Source organism: Melanerpes formicivorus, unplaced genomic scaffold, assembly GCF_026170545.1.
Source record: "Melanerpes formicivorus ecotype bairdi unplaced genomic scaffold, bMelFor1.0.p_v2 SCAF_14, whole genome shotgun sequence".
In the NCBI taxonomy this organism is placed as follows: Eukaryota; Metazoa; Chordata; class Aves; order Piciformes; family Picidae; genus Melanerpes; species Melanerpes formicivorus.
In genome coordinates this window covers 14,581,531-14,599,129 of record NW_027142366.1, presented here as the reverse complement: position 1 = coordinate 14,599,129, position 17,599 = coordinate 14,581,531, and the positions used below count along the sequence as shown (strand labels likewise).

The 17,599-nt window shown below is 46.3% G+C and overlaps 1 protein-coding gene across 2 annotated transcripts; it reads left to right on the top strand.

Annotated features, from left to right (window-relative positions):
• Positions 1 to 335: 335 nt before the first annotated feature.
• On the top strand, positions 336 to 17,193 carry LITAFD (LITAF domain containing). Of its 2 annotated transcripts, none has more exons than XM_068147152.1 (5): positions 336 to 477; positions 8,592 to 8,710; positions 11,404 to 11,469; positions 15,604 to 15,763; positions 16,520 to 17,193. In XM_068147152.1, exons 2-5 carry the CDS (start codon positions 8,605 to 8,607, stop codon positions 16,626 to 16,628), a joined length of 441 nt encoding a protein of 146 aa, XP_068003253.1. In that variant the 5' UTR covers positions 336 to 477; positions 8,592 to 8,604; the 3' UTR covers positions 16,629 to 17,193. The 2 variants fall into 2 exon arrangements, with proteins under 2 accessions (XP_068003253.1, XP_068003254.1); XM_068147153.1 differs by having other exon boundaries at positions 15,604 to 15,753; positions 16,520 to 16,602.
• The last annotated feature ends 406 nt before the right edge of the window (positions 17,194 to 17,599 follow it).

The following is a 17,599-nucleotide window of genomic DNA, read 5'->3' as shown; positions in this document are numbered from 1 at the left end:
GATCAGATCTCCATGTACAACTGTACCCATAGCTCTTCATCCTTCTCTGTGATGGTTTCTGCAGAAGCACAGGGGGGGAGGATGTGCACTTTTCTCTCCACTGTCCTCCTGTTATTCCCATGCTTCCTCCACCTGCCTTCATCCAGCCCTCAAGTTAGCACGGAGTGAAATTTCTGGGATATTAGAAAACTATCTGTGAAAAACTTCTGTTGCAAGCCTGTCACACAACATTCCTCTTGCTGCACAGCAGGTAGGAGCAGTAGGCTGGGACTGCAGGTGAACTGGGCTAATTATACACTGCCTCCCAACCTGACGCACTCACAGCTTCCCCTGGATACGCCACTGAGCCATGACAGCAGGGCATGTCACTGGTCAGGTGTGCTGCTTGCTGTGCTAGACACACACTGCAAAGACATGGATGAAGTGGTGGACTTCTGAAGTGGTTCTGCTCCCCAGATCTGCCAGAGCTACCTAAAGGTAAGAGCTTTCAAATTACTTGGGATCAGTTCTCCATTTACTCCTTAGAACATCAGGAATGGGAGGTGGCATGAACTAAACCAGCGAGCTCAAGGAGTACGACTGCTGAGGCTTTCAGCTGTAAATGTTACCTCCTTAACTTGTCAAGCTTTCAACATCTGCAAACTCTCTCTCATATTCCCAAAATCTGGAGGCAAAGATTTTTCTCAGGATATTTTAACTTTCTCCAAGGACAGATTAGAGATGGAAAATGGTCTTTCTGATAAGGTGATGATGAGAACAGAAATAAGAATGGGAAGGCAGACTAATGTCCCACAGGAAAGGGTTTAGTTCGTGCATAAAAACAGGGCACATACCTGCTTTCTTCAAGGGAATGCTTACTCCTGACAACTTTTATAGAGGTCCCTGACTTGAGCTGCTCTATCAGTTTTCAGCTAGGGACAAGTTATGGCCATTATTTTCACATGGGCATAGATGAAATGCTGCCTGCCTGTTATTTAATCCTATCAGTAAGGGAGTGTTAATGCATAAAAGAGTGAAATGAAAAGACAGCAAACATCGAATTTTAAGGTAATGCTGAAGTGCCCTCAGTTCCAACAGCTGAGGGGAACAAGAAAGGCAAAATTGTGTCAATAGAGGACAAAGACTGAATCTAAGCGCAGCATTTCATCTCTTCTGGTGTTTTAAGACAAGGCATAACCAGAAGTGGGCCATATCACTGCAGAATGGCCCCACTGTCTCCCTGATACAGTGCTTCCATATACAGGAGCTGAGCAAAACCAAGACCAATTAACTTGCTCATCATTGCTGTTGCAGAACAGGAACCGAGCTCATCTTCCCCCTCCAAGCCCAGGTTAACGCACAAACCAGGGGACAACACTTCCTTTGAGTGGTTAGCACTCTAATTTTGGAATGGGAATTAGGGAGGGACAAGTTCTTATGCAATCCCAGGGCCCATTTGTAGTTATCCTTCAGAATAAGGGCTCTCCAACTGCAGTTAAAGTTGGTCATCTAAAGGAAGCAAGGGATTACACCTCAAAGAGGTAAATTAAGGAACACAATTTAAGAGCTGCATCTGCTTTCTGTCAACAGTTAATGCAGAAATCAGTGATGAGGTTTACTCAGTGTTTTAATTAATAACCTTAACAGAAGTACAGGAGTGGCTAATAAAAGGTATGAATGAAAAAATAAATTAATTGTAAATGAGAAAATCTGTTCCACAGAAAGACAAAACCTAGAGAGGTATTGTGGCAGCTTTCCTAAGCAGCATAGTGCTACAAAGCAGTGCATTCAGGAAATGACATCAGGAATTTCAGCTACAAGCTGGAAATTCATTAGTACAAAATGACACCAGAGGAGAAAGACCTACTGCTGGTTAATGACAGCTTAAATGCTAACCATCAGCACAGCTGATGGAAAAGGAAAATGTGCTACTGGATTATTCTAAGGACAGCATTTCCATGGAATGTGAGATGACAATCACACCTTTATAAGGGCTGAGGACAGAGCTCTTTGGTCCCTCATGGCCAAGAGGGATGAATTCAACATACAGAAATGAGGACTCAACAAACTTGCTTGATCCTGTGAAGAAAAGCTTGCAAGGATACAGAAATGTTCTCAGAGGAGAAGGTTTGTCTATCAAACATAGCACAGTAACAACCAGGAATAAACTAGCAGGAATAATTTTCAGCTAGAAAGTTTGTGAAAGTTCACAGTATTTTGAACTGCTATAGAAGTGAGAGCAACAGGAGCAGTAAATGTACTAAATTATAGACCAGAGCTCCCTTCATAGAAGAATAACCCTACATTAAGTCTGACCTGGGACAGGACTGGAAAATCCAGGGAGTCCTTGCCTATCCAGCATCCTTGTGAGTGCGGGTAGGCTGGGCCAGGCTGCTGATCTGCATGCACAAGAGCTGCAGCTGCCTGCACAAGCCCGGTAACCAGGTGAGCAGCACCCCAGGCACACATCGCAGCAAAGCAGCACTGGGCTGCACTTTCTAAACAACAAAACAAAGCAAATCCAAGCTCCCAAACCTCCCAGATTGCTTTGTGTGCATGTCACCATTACAAGGCAGAAAGCAGGGAGCTTTCTCAGCAGAGATCACCAACATTTCACCCTTCAGCACCTGCTGGTTTTGTGAGCAATGGTAGTGCACATTTTATTCTGAACTTTGATGTAAGCCATGGGGATTTGGGTTGCACACAAAGTAGGAGGAGAAGCAGTATTTACAAGGTGACTTTCTGGATTCTGCCCAGCTCCCTGGATCAAGGCTAAAAACATCCTGATGACTGTAACAGATGAACAACCAACTTCTTCCAGTGACCTCTTCAAGCACTGACCTTACACATTGGCTAGTGAGTCAATGCAGTCAACAGACAAGCCAAGGGACCGAGGCAGAGTTTGCACTAAGAAATATGGTTCATATTCAGTTGAAAGTTGAATCACTCATAGCTATGCTTGAGAAATGAAACTGGTAGTCTGATAGAGGCTGAAAAGCCATAATGACTGCATGGTTAAAAATTAGATTTGGGAGTAAAGAGTGGGGAACTGGCTGAGCATCCTTCATCTCACTGAAAAGGTTGTGTACTTAGGACATCCTCAAGACTTTTCAATGTCCAGCTTTTAATTTGCCACCAGCAGCCATCTTCTGTTTTAAGAATAAGAACAAATACCTGAACATTGCTCCCCAACTCTTTGCTTATCTGTATTAGAGCTGGAACTATTCCTTCCTGAAAAAACCTCAGCACATTGTGAGGGTTACCATTAGCTCTGGGCTAAAGAGAAAAGATCTCTCCACTGAGAAATTCAGTGTTTCAGTGCTAGCCAAAAACTAGAATCAACTGCTTCAATAAAGTACAGCAGAGACACTCAATATTGTTCAAGCCACAAATGCAACTGCATGCCAGCAATGGCATTTTATGGCCATGCTTTAAACCAGCAGAAATTGTCTCCAAAATGCAGCTGGGAGGGCTAAGAAAACATTAGTGATGACAGGAGAAGAAGACCACATTACAGCAAACTGAAAGCCTTTGGACTAGTGTTCTACATACCACCAGATCACTGGGGAAAACTGCCAGACCTCCATCTGTCTACCAAATCTGAAGATCACTTTATTACAGTGATTACATAGTCATCCATCTTCCAAGTGTCAAAGTTTTGAATGTATTACCCTACCTTCTTCAAATACCTGAATCACTTCGTATCTCCTCACAAATTCCATGTTCCATCTTTTCCATCCCTGAACCAGCTTGCTCAAGTCAATGGTCAATCCCACACTGACATCAGCTGGAGCTGGAATGAAGATTGAACACTTTCCTTATAAAGCTTCTTGTCCTGCTTAAGATTCTGGATGTCACTCTGGTACATGATGAGACAGACAGATATGACAACCAGATGGCATGATACTAATCTTTGTCTTTACAAGTTGTCTCCTCCACTCCCAGCAGTGCTAGGTAATTTTGTGCTGTTACATCCATGTCTGGGTCCTGGGAGCAGCTCCACTGCTTCAGATGGAACAGAGATAGGCCAGTGGCAAGCACCTCTGAAGACTTTTTAGAAGCTTCATGTAGAGTCTGCAGTATGAGACCAACAAGTAACCTGCTTGCTGAAGCAAAGAAATAAACTTTTAAAAATAGCAAATCTTGATGAGCTTTCACAGAAATTCTACATCCTTTTTTAGCTAGGCCAGGCTCCTTCTGAGGGAGAACTGCAAGAGAACAGAATACCAAGGGAAATACAGCAAATGTTACCTGGACAGGCACCTGTGCCCAATCCCATCTGCCTCCTCTCTTTTTTCAGACTGTAGTTCCTGAGTCTGAATGAAGAAGAATTAGTGAACTTTAATTTTCAAGTGAAATTGTAAATACTTCATTGCCACAGGCTCATAAGACTAAAGCAAAGATGCCTCAGCACTCAAGTAATGAGATTCTGAAATGACTGTTGAGTAGCTCCCACTTTGTGTTCTGCTGAGCTATTCCTAGGTCCAAAAGGACATGAATCCCACGGGTCTCCCCATGGATGATTCCATTTCAAATACCACAGAAGTGTTTGTGGCAAAAGCATTATTTCCAATGAACTTGAAATCAAAGTGTTTCAGAAAGCTGAACAATTATTTGTGTGGCTGGGACTGTGTCTCTGTTCACCGCTGCAAACAGGCAGCACCCAGAAAAGCTTTCTGAGAAACATCACAAGAAGGAGAGGCAAAGCTATCTTCCTCTTTGCAGCTATTTGAACCAAAGGCAGGAGGCCAGAGGACAGCTCTGCCAGGCCTCCTGAAAACACTGTCCTCCCTCTGCCTGAGCTTCCCCTTTACAAAGCACAAATGCCAGCACTTGTTCCTCCCCACAGGCACCTGTTGTCTGCCCTGGTCTGTTGGGTTATTTGACCATCAGGGATGTGGGGGAAGGAAGGTGCAGAGGTGTGGGTGAGAGCTGGAGAGCAGGGCTCTGCTGTGGAATTTTGCAGTTTGGCAGCTTTGCTTGGCTGCAAAGAGGACTCCTCTTACAATAGAACACAAGTACCTGGAGCAAGTCCAAAGGTGATGGGAACTGCTACTGCCCATTTCCCCTAGGATATGTCCTTCCTGGCACAAAAAGGCTTTGTCATTTCCACCTTCCTTTCCCTGAACTGGCTCTTTGTGCAGATGCCTCAGGGTGTGATTTGCTGTTTTGTTTGTTGGTGGGGTTTGGTTTGGTTTGGTTTTTAATACTAATTTCCACAGGACTTAAAGTGAGCTTTTTTCCCCATCCATAGAAGAGACTTAGACTTCAGAGGCACAGACTTGTATCGATGTCCCTGGAACTACACATTTCTGCTTGCACAGGAAGCAGTTTGCAGTTCCTTAAGTCAATCTTGGACGTTTCAGATGAAGCAAGCCTCCACTGCAGGAGTGCTCAAGAGTCTGCTCTATCCTTGTAGAGAGCTCCAATTGCTCAGTGCAGAGAAGACAGCTTACATGACCTCCCTAGCCATTGAGCATGGGTTTCTGGGGTGTTCCTGCAGGGGAGTTTATAAGACTCTTCAGTAACTGCTTGATATTTCTCTTCATGAGTTTTTTTCTACAGGGCTAGCAACTGTTCTCTCCTATACCTTACTCTCTAGCAGATGATCATGTCTGAGAGAGCAAAGGAAAGTCTCTGGCTCTAATCTGTGGTGATAACACAAGTTTGGGGCTCATAACCCTCAGGCATCACATGCATGGTTGCAACCAAGAACTGAGAGTAATCACTTATATGCCAAATGAAAGAGTCTACTGAGCTGCACAAAACAACCTAGAGAATGCCTTTCCTGGACCTCTGGACTTGCAGCATGCAGGCCCAGAAGGTATCTAATCCCCTGGTAATTCCTCCCAGGTAGGCTGAAGAACCTCCTACAGGAGGCCAAGGCTCAGCTGTTCACATAGTTGGAATGGAATGGAATGGAATGGAATGGAATGGAATGGAATGGAATGGAATGGAATGGAATGGAATGGAATGGAATGGAATAGAATTAACCAGGTTGGAAAAGACCTTTGAGATCATCGAGTCCAACCTATCACCCAACATTATCTAATCAACTAAACCATGGCACCAAGCACCCCATCCAGTCTCTTCCTAAACATCTCCAGTGATGGTGACTTCACCACCTCCCTGGGCAGCACATTCCAATGCCCAATCTCTCTTTATCTGAAGAACTTCTTCCTAACATCCAGCCTAAACCTCCCCTGGCACAGGTTGAGACTGTGTCCTCTTGTTCTGGGGCTGGCCACCCGGGAGAAGGTACCAACCCCCACCTGGCTACAACCTGCCTTCAGGTAGTTCTCCCAGGTAGTTCTGCTCTGGGGTAGGTCTTCCATCATGACATACAAAGCTGCTGCAAATTCAGTGCACTGACTTTACCAACAGTCTATGGCCCCCAGTTTCTGTGGTTGGTGTCTCTAGTAGATCAAACACAAACCTGACATCCAGTGGGACACCCACACTATTCCTGGCTCTGCTGATGAGTCACTTCTGCATCTCTTGTCCTATACACTTAAGTGGTGATATTATACTCATAGCTCACTGGGTGGAGCGAGGATTAGTTGGTGTTTGCTTGCATTCAGTTGTTAACTTGCAAGGCTCTCACTATGTCAGCCATTATTATTCCCTCCTACTCTGTGCCTCATGACAGGCCTTTTGCCTGAGCCTCCAGTCACTGGATGAAATTCAAAAGCCCTTTCCTCATTTTCCTGTTTCATAGCAAGTGAGATGAATTCAGCAGAAATGTCACCCGAGCTGACACCACCCAGTATTTAGTGTCTGGTGTTTAACTACCAAGATAACAATAAGCCCCAAACCTGAAGAGACTCCCTATAATTTTGCCTGCTTGATCTCTGTCCCAAGGGACCAGCCCTTGGTCAACACTGGCTAATGCCATATTGCCTGCCAGCCCACTCCTGAGCCCACAGTTAGTGCTGACATGCTGTCTTTCTTCTCTGTAGATCATTCCTCTCCCTTGTCTCTCACAGCTTCATCTTATCCACACTCACTTCATTCCCAGCTTTTCTCTTTTCTTCTCAGTGAGATCCTCATGGAGCTTCAAAGACTGCCAATTAATTCCTCTGGCTTTCCCAATCACCTCTTTTGGCTTCTTTATAACAAGTATACAGAGATGCACCTTTCCACATCCCTCCTCTCCAATCCATATATTAGCCATTTTCTCCAGCATCTTTGGCCTTACCCTGGCCAGCGTTGTTCTCTTGAGCTTTTGTCTCCTCATCACCCTACCTACTCCCTTTATTATTCATTCTTCTACCATTTTCCATATTGCTTCCCATTCAACCAGATTTGTGACAGTTACCTCACTTTGTGAATGGTGTTTTCAAACTCCTATTCTTCCTCCCTAAAAGGACTGCTGTTATCTCAGCACTACCAATCTTCCCTCTTTTGGCCTCCCCCATGCAAATTCCCTCCAACACACCTTGAAAATAAGACCTCTTGCAACCATCTTGCCCCACTCAGCAATTTCTACCCTACTCCAGTTGGAGCTCATATAATCAGGCAGCTTGAGCTGACTTGCCAGGTGGTACATTTCTGTCTCCACTAGCCTGTCCAAGTGCCTCTTCACCATACAACCCTCACTTCTGTGTTACCAGTGAGTAGGTGAGACAGGCACAGCCCTGATCTGAACCAGGGAAGGTGTCTGCACAGCAACACTGGATGTTTAGCTGGAGCTATGTGGGCTTACCGAAGCAGCTAGTAAACACACACCAGACTCATGGAGCAGTTCCTCACAACAGATACCTTTGCTCCTTTTGACCCCACAACAGCCCTTCCTTGCAGATCTGAAAGGCAATGCCTTTCTTGTGCAAAGGACTCCTAGACTTAGTGGGAAATCAATCAGTTAATACTGGCTCAAGGGACAGCTAGGAATAATTAACACCATTCCATTCACAGTAACATAAACACCCATCTCCAGCTGTGTCCTCTTCCTCCCACTCTCTTTATTGTTAGGAACAGTTCCTGGTAACACCTGCAAAATGCATATTTTGTGGCCTGATCTTGTTCAGAGCCTGGGGCAGTGCAGTCATTTCTAATCAAGATCTTGCCCAACAAAAGCCCTGTCACACTGCCGATGAGACAACAGTTTCACACTGCAAAGCTGGCCAGGGTAATGATGGTGATAAGGCTGCACAGATGACCCAATGAAAGACAGATCTGAATTGCGGCCACTCTTGCAGGCTCTGACTTAACACCACGTGAAGGTTTTTCACAGGTACTCCAAAGTGTGCTCTTCCCCTCCTCGAGCATTGTGACAAACCACAGACAACAGAACGGGGTTGACTTTTCTGCAAAGGTAACACTGTCAGTCACTTTGGATAGTGGCTTTTAGGGGGGCAGGAGCACCTTCAGCTTTCCAGATACAAGGAATGTGCAAGGATGGTATTTTCTGCTCTTCTTCCCCCATCTTCCTCAACACAAAGTGCAACAGGAACTGGCTGCACTTCAGTCTCTAAAGCCAGCAGAACATGAGAACTGCTGATTTTCCTCCGAGTAAAGTCTGTGAGGACTGGGAATTACAGCAGCAGGCACTGACAAACATAGGGCACTGAAACTCACTTACAGGAGTTTTCATTTTGCACTACCTTTGGCAGGTGAAGCGTGGAGATGGCCAGTGAGAAGGGACGCGTGGAAATCCCCATGGTTATGTATGAGCCACACCATGAAGCCTACAGGATAGAGCCCTCTGCGCCAGAGTACTGTGGCCAAGATGGTAAGCAGGCCTCACCTGCAGGATTGTGGAGTCAGCACCCTCTTGGTGATTGTGTAGCAAATGCAGAGCTGGTTTGCAGAGTATAACTGAGCCAGCTGATGGGGGGCTCAGCTTTACCAGGACATAACAGATCTAGAAAGCTGCTGTACCAGAGCACAGAGTTGGGGTAGGCAAGCTGGTAGGATCTCTACATGGAAGCATCACTTACAATTTTTGGTAGTTTGGAAGAGACCTCAAAGATCATCAAGTCTGAGCTGTCACCATAGACCCCATGACTAAACCATGGCACCAAGTGCCACATCCAATCTCCTCTTGAACGCCTGCAGGGATGGGGACTCCACCACCTCCCTGGGCAGCACATTCCAATGGCTCACAACTCTCTCAGTGAAGAGCTTTCTCCTCACCACCAGCCTAAACTTCCCCTGGCACAGCTTGAGACTGTGTCCTCTTGTTCTGGTGCTGGTTGCCTGGGAGAAGAGACCAACCCCTTCCTGGCTACAATCACCCTTCAGGTAGTTGTAGAGAGCAATGAGGTCTCCCCTGAGCCTCCACTTCTCCAGGCTAAACAATCCCAGCTCCCTCAGCCTCTCCTCACAGGGCTTGTGCTCAAGGGCTCTCCCCAACCTCGTTGCCCTTCTCTGGACATGTTCAAGTGTCTTGATGTCCTTCCTAAACTGAGGGGCCCAGAACTGGACACAGTACTCAAGGTGTGGCCTAAGCAGTGCTGAGTACAGGGGCACAATGACTTCCCTGCTCCTGCTGGCCACACTATTCTTGATGCATGCCAGTATGCCATTGGCATTCTTGCCCACCTGGGCACACTGTGATTCTGTGATTTTATTGGGAAAGGAATTGCAGCTGTATCTCTACAGTAGCTTCATACTCCTAACAAGAAAATGTTCAGCCAGCAAGCTTTGGACACGGATGGCCTATGTCTTGCTTAAGCAGCAATCTAGTGTTTCAGAAAACTTGGCCCTTTCCCAAACACTCCTGCTGCCCAGACCTGACCTCCCTAGATGAGTCAGTTCTGTAGTCAGGGTCTATAGGGACAAACAACCCCTCCCCACTGCTGTGTCATGGAGAAACATCATGACTGAAGTGCTGACGATTCCCCTCAACAGCTGCAAGTGGGCACCAGCAGGTGCTGCTCTGCTGAGCTGGCCTCTGAAACTAGGCATTACTCTGACACCTACACAAGTGTCTCACAACACTCCTTTGTCTTCTGCCCGTTCAAGCCCACACTCATTGAAAGACACACTCAGGTATCAGTGATTTTGCCTTTGTCACCTTCCTGCTGTTGAGGAAATTCCCATTCACCAGACAGGACCAGAGCGAAAAACCAGAATGGGAGGTCAGACAGTGACTAGTAAGGCTAGATGGGCCCAGTGCTGGGGCCCTAAACTTGATCAGCTCTCTGGGTGTTTTTGTCTTCAAAGACCTCTCAAGCCTCTTTCTCAACTCAGAAGAGCTTGCAAGAGGTTGAGGAGAAAAAGTCTCACTTGTGAGCTCCTCAACCAAGTGAGAGGCACTCAGCACATCTAACATTGGGCTGCACTGGCTTGTCCTCACACAGGAAGCAGGCCCTTCACCAAAAGGCATCAAGTGATAACTGACTTGTACTAAGCACATTCCTTTTCTAGCGTGGAAGGAAGTTCTCCACTTTTAAGTCTTTAAACCCACACGTCACTGCCCATCTCTACCACTTCTGCAAGCCATTCAAGGGAACATTGCTAACACTCTTTCAATCTTGCCCTTGTATTTTGCCTCCCTTTGTGAAATTCCAGTTTTGTACCCCATTTTTGTAGCTCTGTGAGCTATTTCCCTGCTGGACTCACATTGTTTCTAAACGGCTTAACAGCACAGGTTGGACTTCCCCATCAGGGCTGCTCTGCCTGGTGGTGAGGGCTCCCTCTCACCCTGTGTTGGCTTGACCAAACAACACTCCTCTGATGAGAGGCTGTCCTCCTGTTGCAGACCAGTCTGTGAGCTGATATCACACCCATCCTAGCTGGCTGCAAAGGTTTATACAGGAACTTATTTTGAATGCATTAACAAATGCATTTTTTTTACATTCATCTATTTCACACTCAGGTAGTTGACTGCACTCTCAATTTGTGAAGTTAGAGAGCTAAAAAAGCATGAGGTCTCTTAGTCACCACTTGCCCTTCTACCTTATGCACAGCAAGAGGAAAAAGATCTCTTTTTTTTATTCCCTAGAGCAAAGGGTATGGTGAAATCACTTGGCTGGAAGCTGAGGGCAGATAAAATTCAAACAAATAAGAAAAGGCTCTAAGTATGAGTAGTAAGGGTAGCAATCACTGAAACCAGTTAGAGCTATTGGGAATCCATCATCAACAGAGTCCTTAAATGAAGACCAAGCATTATTGCAATGTTATGCCAGAATAGAAGCAGTTAGTGCCTTTGTGTGGGTAAAATGATTTGGTTTCTTGGCTTATAAGTGAGACTTATGCTAGGAAGTGAGACTAGGCAGTCACTGTGAGCTCTTTTGGCTTAAAAAACAAACAACACCTAATAATCAGCTCAGCAGCATTTTCCTCTGCCCTTTATTTTACTGAGCCATATTAGGGCTTCCCTATGAAGCACCTCCCCATGCCTGTCAGACTCCAGACAGGGCTTTCAGGTGCAGTAAGCTGTAGGCACTTTTACTTTTTGCTCTGTTTTTCTCTGCACAGGGGGTTATGAGTACCCTTCTCCTCCACCTTACTCCTATCGAGAAACAACCACCATTGAGCAACCAGGTAAGTGCCAGGGGAGTGTGTTTGTGGCAATGTTTGTCATTCTAGGTTAGAACAAAACTAAATGCTTTTAATTTTTAAACCAACAAAGAAGATAGCACTTGATGACCCTACCACAGCCTAAAAGGCTGGAAAATTTCCCTAGAAATGCTGGAAGATGAGCTAAGATGAGAGAGACTAGACTAGACTAGAATAGAATTAACCAGGTTGGAAGAGACCTTTGAGATCATCAAGTCCAACCTGTCATCCAACACCATCTAATCAATTAAACCATGGCACCAAGCACCCCATCAAGTCTCTTCTTAAACACCTCCAGTGATGGTGACTCCACCACTTCCCTGGGCAGCACATTCCAATGGCCAATCTCTCTTTCTGTCAAGAACTTCTTCCTAATATCCAGCCTGAACCTCCCCTGGTGCAGCTTGAGACTGTGTCCTCTTATTCTGGTGCTGGTTAGCTGGGAGAAGAGACCAACCCCCTCCTGGCTACAACCTCCCTTCAGGTAGTTGAAGACAGCAATAAGGTCTGCCCTGAGCCTTCTCTTCTCCAGGCTAAGCAACCCCAGCTCCCTCAGCCTCTCCTCATAGGGCTGTGCTCCAAACCCCTCCCCAGCTTTGTTGCCCTTCTCTGGACACCTTCCAGTAAGTCAACTTCTTTCCTAAACTGAGGGGCCCAGAACTGGACACAGGACTCAAGGTGTGATCTAACCAGTGCTGAGCACAGGGGCACAATGACTTCCCTGCTCCTGCTGGCCACACTCTTCCTGATACAGGCCAGGATGCCATTGGCTGTCTTTGCCACCTGGGCACACTGCAGGCTCATGTTCAGCCTACTATCAACCAGTACCCCAGGTCCTTCTCTGCCTGGCTGCTCTCCAGCCACTCTGACCCCAGCCTATAGCACTGCATGGGGTTGCTGTGGCCAATGTAACACACTTAGATGTGTTACATCTCATGCTGTTGGACTCTGCCCATCTGTCCAGTCTGTCGAGGTCCCTCTGCAGAGCTTTCCTACCCTCTAACAGATCAAATCCTGCCCCCAGCTTGGTGCCATCTGCAAACTTACTGACGATGGATGATCAGACTCATTCATTCCAGCACTAGCCAATCTGCACAAGCAATCACTTTTTAAAGCACTTTCAGAACAAATCATTCTAAGTCCAGGGTATTTATTTCACTGATCCTGCAATAAGGAGAAGGGTCCTCCAAACCAGCCGTTAAAAGAATTGCATGTACACAGCCAATAACAAAACAACCCAAAACTTAATTGCTGAACAACTGGTAAAGCTAAACATAATTATCACATGGAATGAATGATGAGGTCGTGTTTTCACAAGGAAGAGCACAGTCTTGACTGGCAAAGGTTGTTGTTCTTTTCCTGAAGGGAAAACCCTAAGCCTAACCCAGTCCCTTGTCAGACCAGTCTTAAAAAGAGGGACAATCCAATGAGTATTGATTGTGTATTCCTTGTCATGGGCTTCAGTGGCTGCCCAGGCATACATATTCAGGCAGTTTGGAGTTTTCAGTGAGCCTTCCAAAAATTAATCCACTGCCCACCCCCTGGCTCAGTTAGTGGGGATGTGCCTTATGCCAATTTATCCCCAGAGTGAGAAGAAGTTAGCAGCGATTTTCTGTTCCCCAAATCCTTATCTGGTCCCTTTCACATCTTCATTAACAACTCCCAATTAGGAACAGAAAGACTCTTTGGGTATCCCCTTACTGAGGCCCTTTCTCCAGAGCTAGCTCCCACGTCCTGAGAACTTTTCAAGGGGGTTGGTAAATCCCCCTCCCAATGCTGCTGTAACTGCAGACTGTCATTTTAAGTTTCCCACCAATATCCCCGCACAGCTACAGCCCCCACCCCGTTGAGAGAGGAATTGGTCACCAGAGGTGCGGCGGAGAAACCTCCATCCCTCCCCTCCCGGAGGCTAAGGCTTCTCTCGGGCTCCCTGCCGCTGCTGAGGGTAGGAATGACCATCGGCCCCGCTATTTCCAAGGTGTCCAGCCCTCCAGCCTCAGTCAGAGACTAGGCTGCAGGCCCATCCTCCACAGTTTCCTGCTGCTAGGACACCAATACCCCTGGGCCTGACCACAGGCAAGCTTCACCTTGTCTGCCCTGGTGAGAGAGACTTCCCCACACACTCAGTCTCAGCCTCCCAAGGGAGCTGGCTGCATTCTCTTGCAATTTTGCCAGTTCGGTCTCACTACAGGGCATCCCTGTAGCCACGACCTCCATCACGTCCTCATTATTCCCATCACACTGGAACTCAGTTTTAGTAAGTGGAGGAAGCTGAGGAGTTACCTCCCTGCTCAGGTTTTGCTTCTTCCATTCCATCCCAGGGATAATGACAAGCCACTTAACAAACAACTAAGCCATGCTCTTTAGCCATAACGTTCAGTCCACAATCACCCTCAAGGTCCCCCTGCCACAACTCAGCCAGTTCCAGATGCAGCTCTCGCTCCCCAACCAAGCACCACTCAGCTGTAGGCTGTCTGCAGCCATCTCGACTCGCAGCCGCTCTACCCACTCAGTTTCAAGCTTTGCCTGCAAGTCCTCAACCAGTTCCTGTAATGCCCTCTTCTTCTCTCATTCCGTTTGATCTACAACACATCTCATTTTTCTTGCTGCCACCAGCACTGCCCCTAAAACAGATCACTGCCATCACCATTTCTAACAGGAGGGAGCAGTTCAAATCAAGCCGAACCTGGGCAAGCTGCACTGGCGCTCAGATGATTAAGCTCTCTCTTTTTTCTCTACCCCCCACAGCAGAGCTGAAAAGAAAAACTGCTGATCCCCACGCTGTGGGGTCACAAAAGGAAGCTGCTGATCCCCAGTTTGTGGGATTGCAAAACACAGCTGCTGGACCATCCTCATGGGGGCCGCAAGACAAAACTGCTGAACCCCAGACAGTGGGGTCACAAATAAGAGAAAAAGGTGCAGGGGACTCTTTTCCCTCTCCTCCAGGATCACTTTTCCCTGAGGAAAAACCTCCGAAGCCTAGTCTCAACAGCCACTTTAGTGAGGGAATCCTGCCACTTCTCCTGAGCCAGCCCGGGGCAGTGGGAGGTCGTGCTAAGATTCAAAAATTCCCTTGCAGTAAATTAAAGCAAACAGACATCAAAGGGCTGATGAGTTGGGTTTATTAGAGCCAGTGAAAACTCTCACTGATGGACCAGAGCAGAGGGAAAATGGAAAGAAAAGGAGAGGACAAGAGAGAGAGAAAGTGAAGGATTAAGAAGTCAGAGAAAAAGGAAGCTTTCACCACTCCTTGGATCCAGTGATGTTTTCACAGGCACAGTCCAAGTCTTTCAGTAGCAGGTGTACATCCCGGCAGGGTCTTTTGTGGTAGATGCCAACACCTGAACCCCAGAAGCTGTGGTCCCTTTTGGTGGGTGTGAGGCGTGGTCTTTCCAACTCACCAAGAAGTGTGCTCGAGTGAGCTGTGCACTCCAGTGCGAGATCTCCATTTCAGTGGCTCTGTGGTTTTAAAGAGGGAATTTCCTCCTGAGCAGGAATTCTCTCTTCATTGTTAAGCCAGCAGCTCTCCTCCAGAGCTCTTAAGGCCATTAGCCTGTCTATTCAAGACCAAGTATGTAACACCTTGTTCGAGACAATAGAGTCATTAGGGGCTATCAGCCCTGCCCTGCCCTGCCACACGTATTGTTTTGAGACAATAGAGGACTGGGCTACCACACCTTTGTATGTTGCAATAACTGCTTTGGTTAATTTCTTATAAATAGGGAAAACTTGATCCAAGTCTATCCTTCAAATCTCTTCTTCAGGGATGATTTGTCCTTTCATGCTATTTTAAGTATCAGAAGGTAAAATTCTCAGTGGTAGAGTACTGCTGTCAGTGGGTGGTAGAGACTGACTGTGGGGATTATCCCATGGGCAATTAATTCCCCGTGTATGTTCTTATCCAAATAAACACTGGCTGCTGGTAGAAGCAACCTGTTGGGATACACGGAACAAGCAGCAGAGAGGTTCTTCTGGATATGCCTGAAATCAATACTAGCAGCATAGGTACCTCTAGATCGGGCACATTAAGAACCTACATGCACCAAGTAAGACTTTGTAACTCGTGAAAGATCTCCTGTGCTTCTAATTTTGCTGCTTCTCATTTCCTCTTGAACTCAGTTTATTTGGTGTCCCAGCCTCCAATCGTCGTAGCAGGAATCTTCTCGAGCAAACCAACATCCACAATATGCCCTTCCTGCCGCCAGCACATCACCACAAAGGTCATCTACAGGCTGGGGAAACTCTCCTTCCTTCTGTGCACTAGCTTGTGTATGGTTGGGTAAGCTTTTATGTATATGCTGATGATTCTTCTTAGCAGAAAGTTAAAAAAGAGTAATTAAACCACAGGAGTTCTAGCTAGTGCTTATATAGACAGTTTGCCCTTCTCCACTTAATAAGAAGTCATTCTGCCCATTCTAGATAGTCATCATAGGGACTTTTCACAAGGGCTTATAGTGATGAGATGCAATAGCTTGAACCCCGAGGAGGGGAGATTTAGACTGGAGATTAGGAAGAAATTCTCTCCAGTGAGAGTGGGGAGATGCTGGAACAGGTTGCTCAGAGGGGTTGTGAATTCCCCCTCCCTTTAGGTGTTCAAGGCCAGAGTGGATGAGGCCTTGAGCATTCTGGTCTAGTGGAAGGTGTCCTTGCCCATGGCAGTGGGGGTGGAACTATGCGATCTTTAAAGTCCCTTCCAACCCAAACCATTCTATCAACTGTGGCTCCGGAGAACACAGACTTGCTAAATTTAACCAAATATGCAAAAACTAGTGCAACATTGTCCACCTCCTTACTCTAATTTGGAATCAGACTTGGAAACAGAGTCATGCATAAGATTTTAGCAGTGAAGTTGATTCCTTTTTCTGGAAAATGCTTTAAAGACTAATAGAGTTGGGAAAGCTGTGCATTCATAAAGATGTGCATTCATGCAGTGAAAAGGCAGACAGAGTAAAGCAGGGAAAAAGCACAGATGTAGCCAGCAGAAACAAAAGTCAGTACCTCATTCCACGCATGTCCTTCTCCTCTTTGGCTGTAGGTGCTGTTTTGGATGCTGCTTTGTACCTCTGTTCATAAAGCTCTTCAAGGATGCAGACCACTACTGCCCATACTGTCAATTTCATATTTACAGATACAAAAGACTATAGACAAAGTTTATGCAACCAGCTGATGCCAAGCGTCAGTTTTCTAATGGCATAAGATTCTACACATAAAACCACTGCTAGAAACACATAGGAGTAGGCTTAGGCTCTGCAGCTCCCTTGATGGTGAGTCCATCTGGGGTTTACCATCATGTGGTTGGACTGACTTTAAAACAAACAGCCTTGCAGGCTAGTTTGCAGTGTCACTTGGATTTATGCTGGTTCTGAGTTGCTGTCCTGAGCTATGAAGTGACCAGCTAGTGAGTTATTTATTTCAGCATTACTACTATTCCTCTCAAATCTCCAACCCAGCTGGGACACAGACTCTTCTGGGCTTTGCAACTCACCAATAACCAAGAGGTTTGGACATGCACATGTTAGAGAAACACTCACCTTCTATGCACTGGAACTGACTGGTCGGGATTTCATTTCTCTCTGCTCTTCTTCACATGGGACCTACCCCTGCAGGGCTGTGGGTGGTACAGTGTAGCTGATTATTTATTAATGAAACATTAAGTTATGAGATTGTCTTTACTGAGGTAAGAAAATAAACCTGTTATTCTTAACAATACTGGCAGAACATCGCCTGTCTACATTGTTTCCATGACCCATTGCAGCCAGAGGGAAGATGCAGATCAGACTGGGGCACCCCCCCCTTTAAATTAACAAACCAAGAGCTAAAAGGTAAGCACACAAAAATCAGCATGTGCAGCTTGAAAAGTCACTGAAACCACACGGCCCTCATTTTACCTCTGTGCTTTCCCACTGCAGTGCATCATCTCCTAACCAAGGACTTACTGGACTTTATGCTTTACAGAGAACTTTTACAGCTCTCACCCAAAATCACTTCTCTTCTAAAATCAAATCTCTGTAATCACTTGTTCAGTGGGTGCCCAGACCTTGCTCAGCACTGTTTATTGCTGGCTGGAATGACAAACGAGAGAAGAGACTTCTGCATTTCAGTGTTTTCACATCCT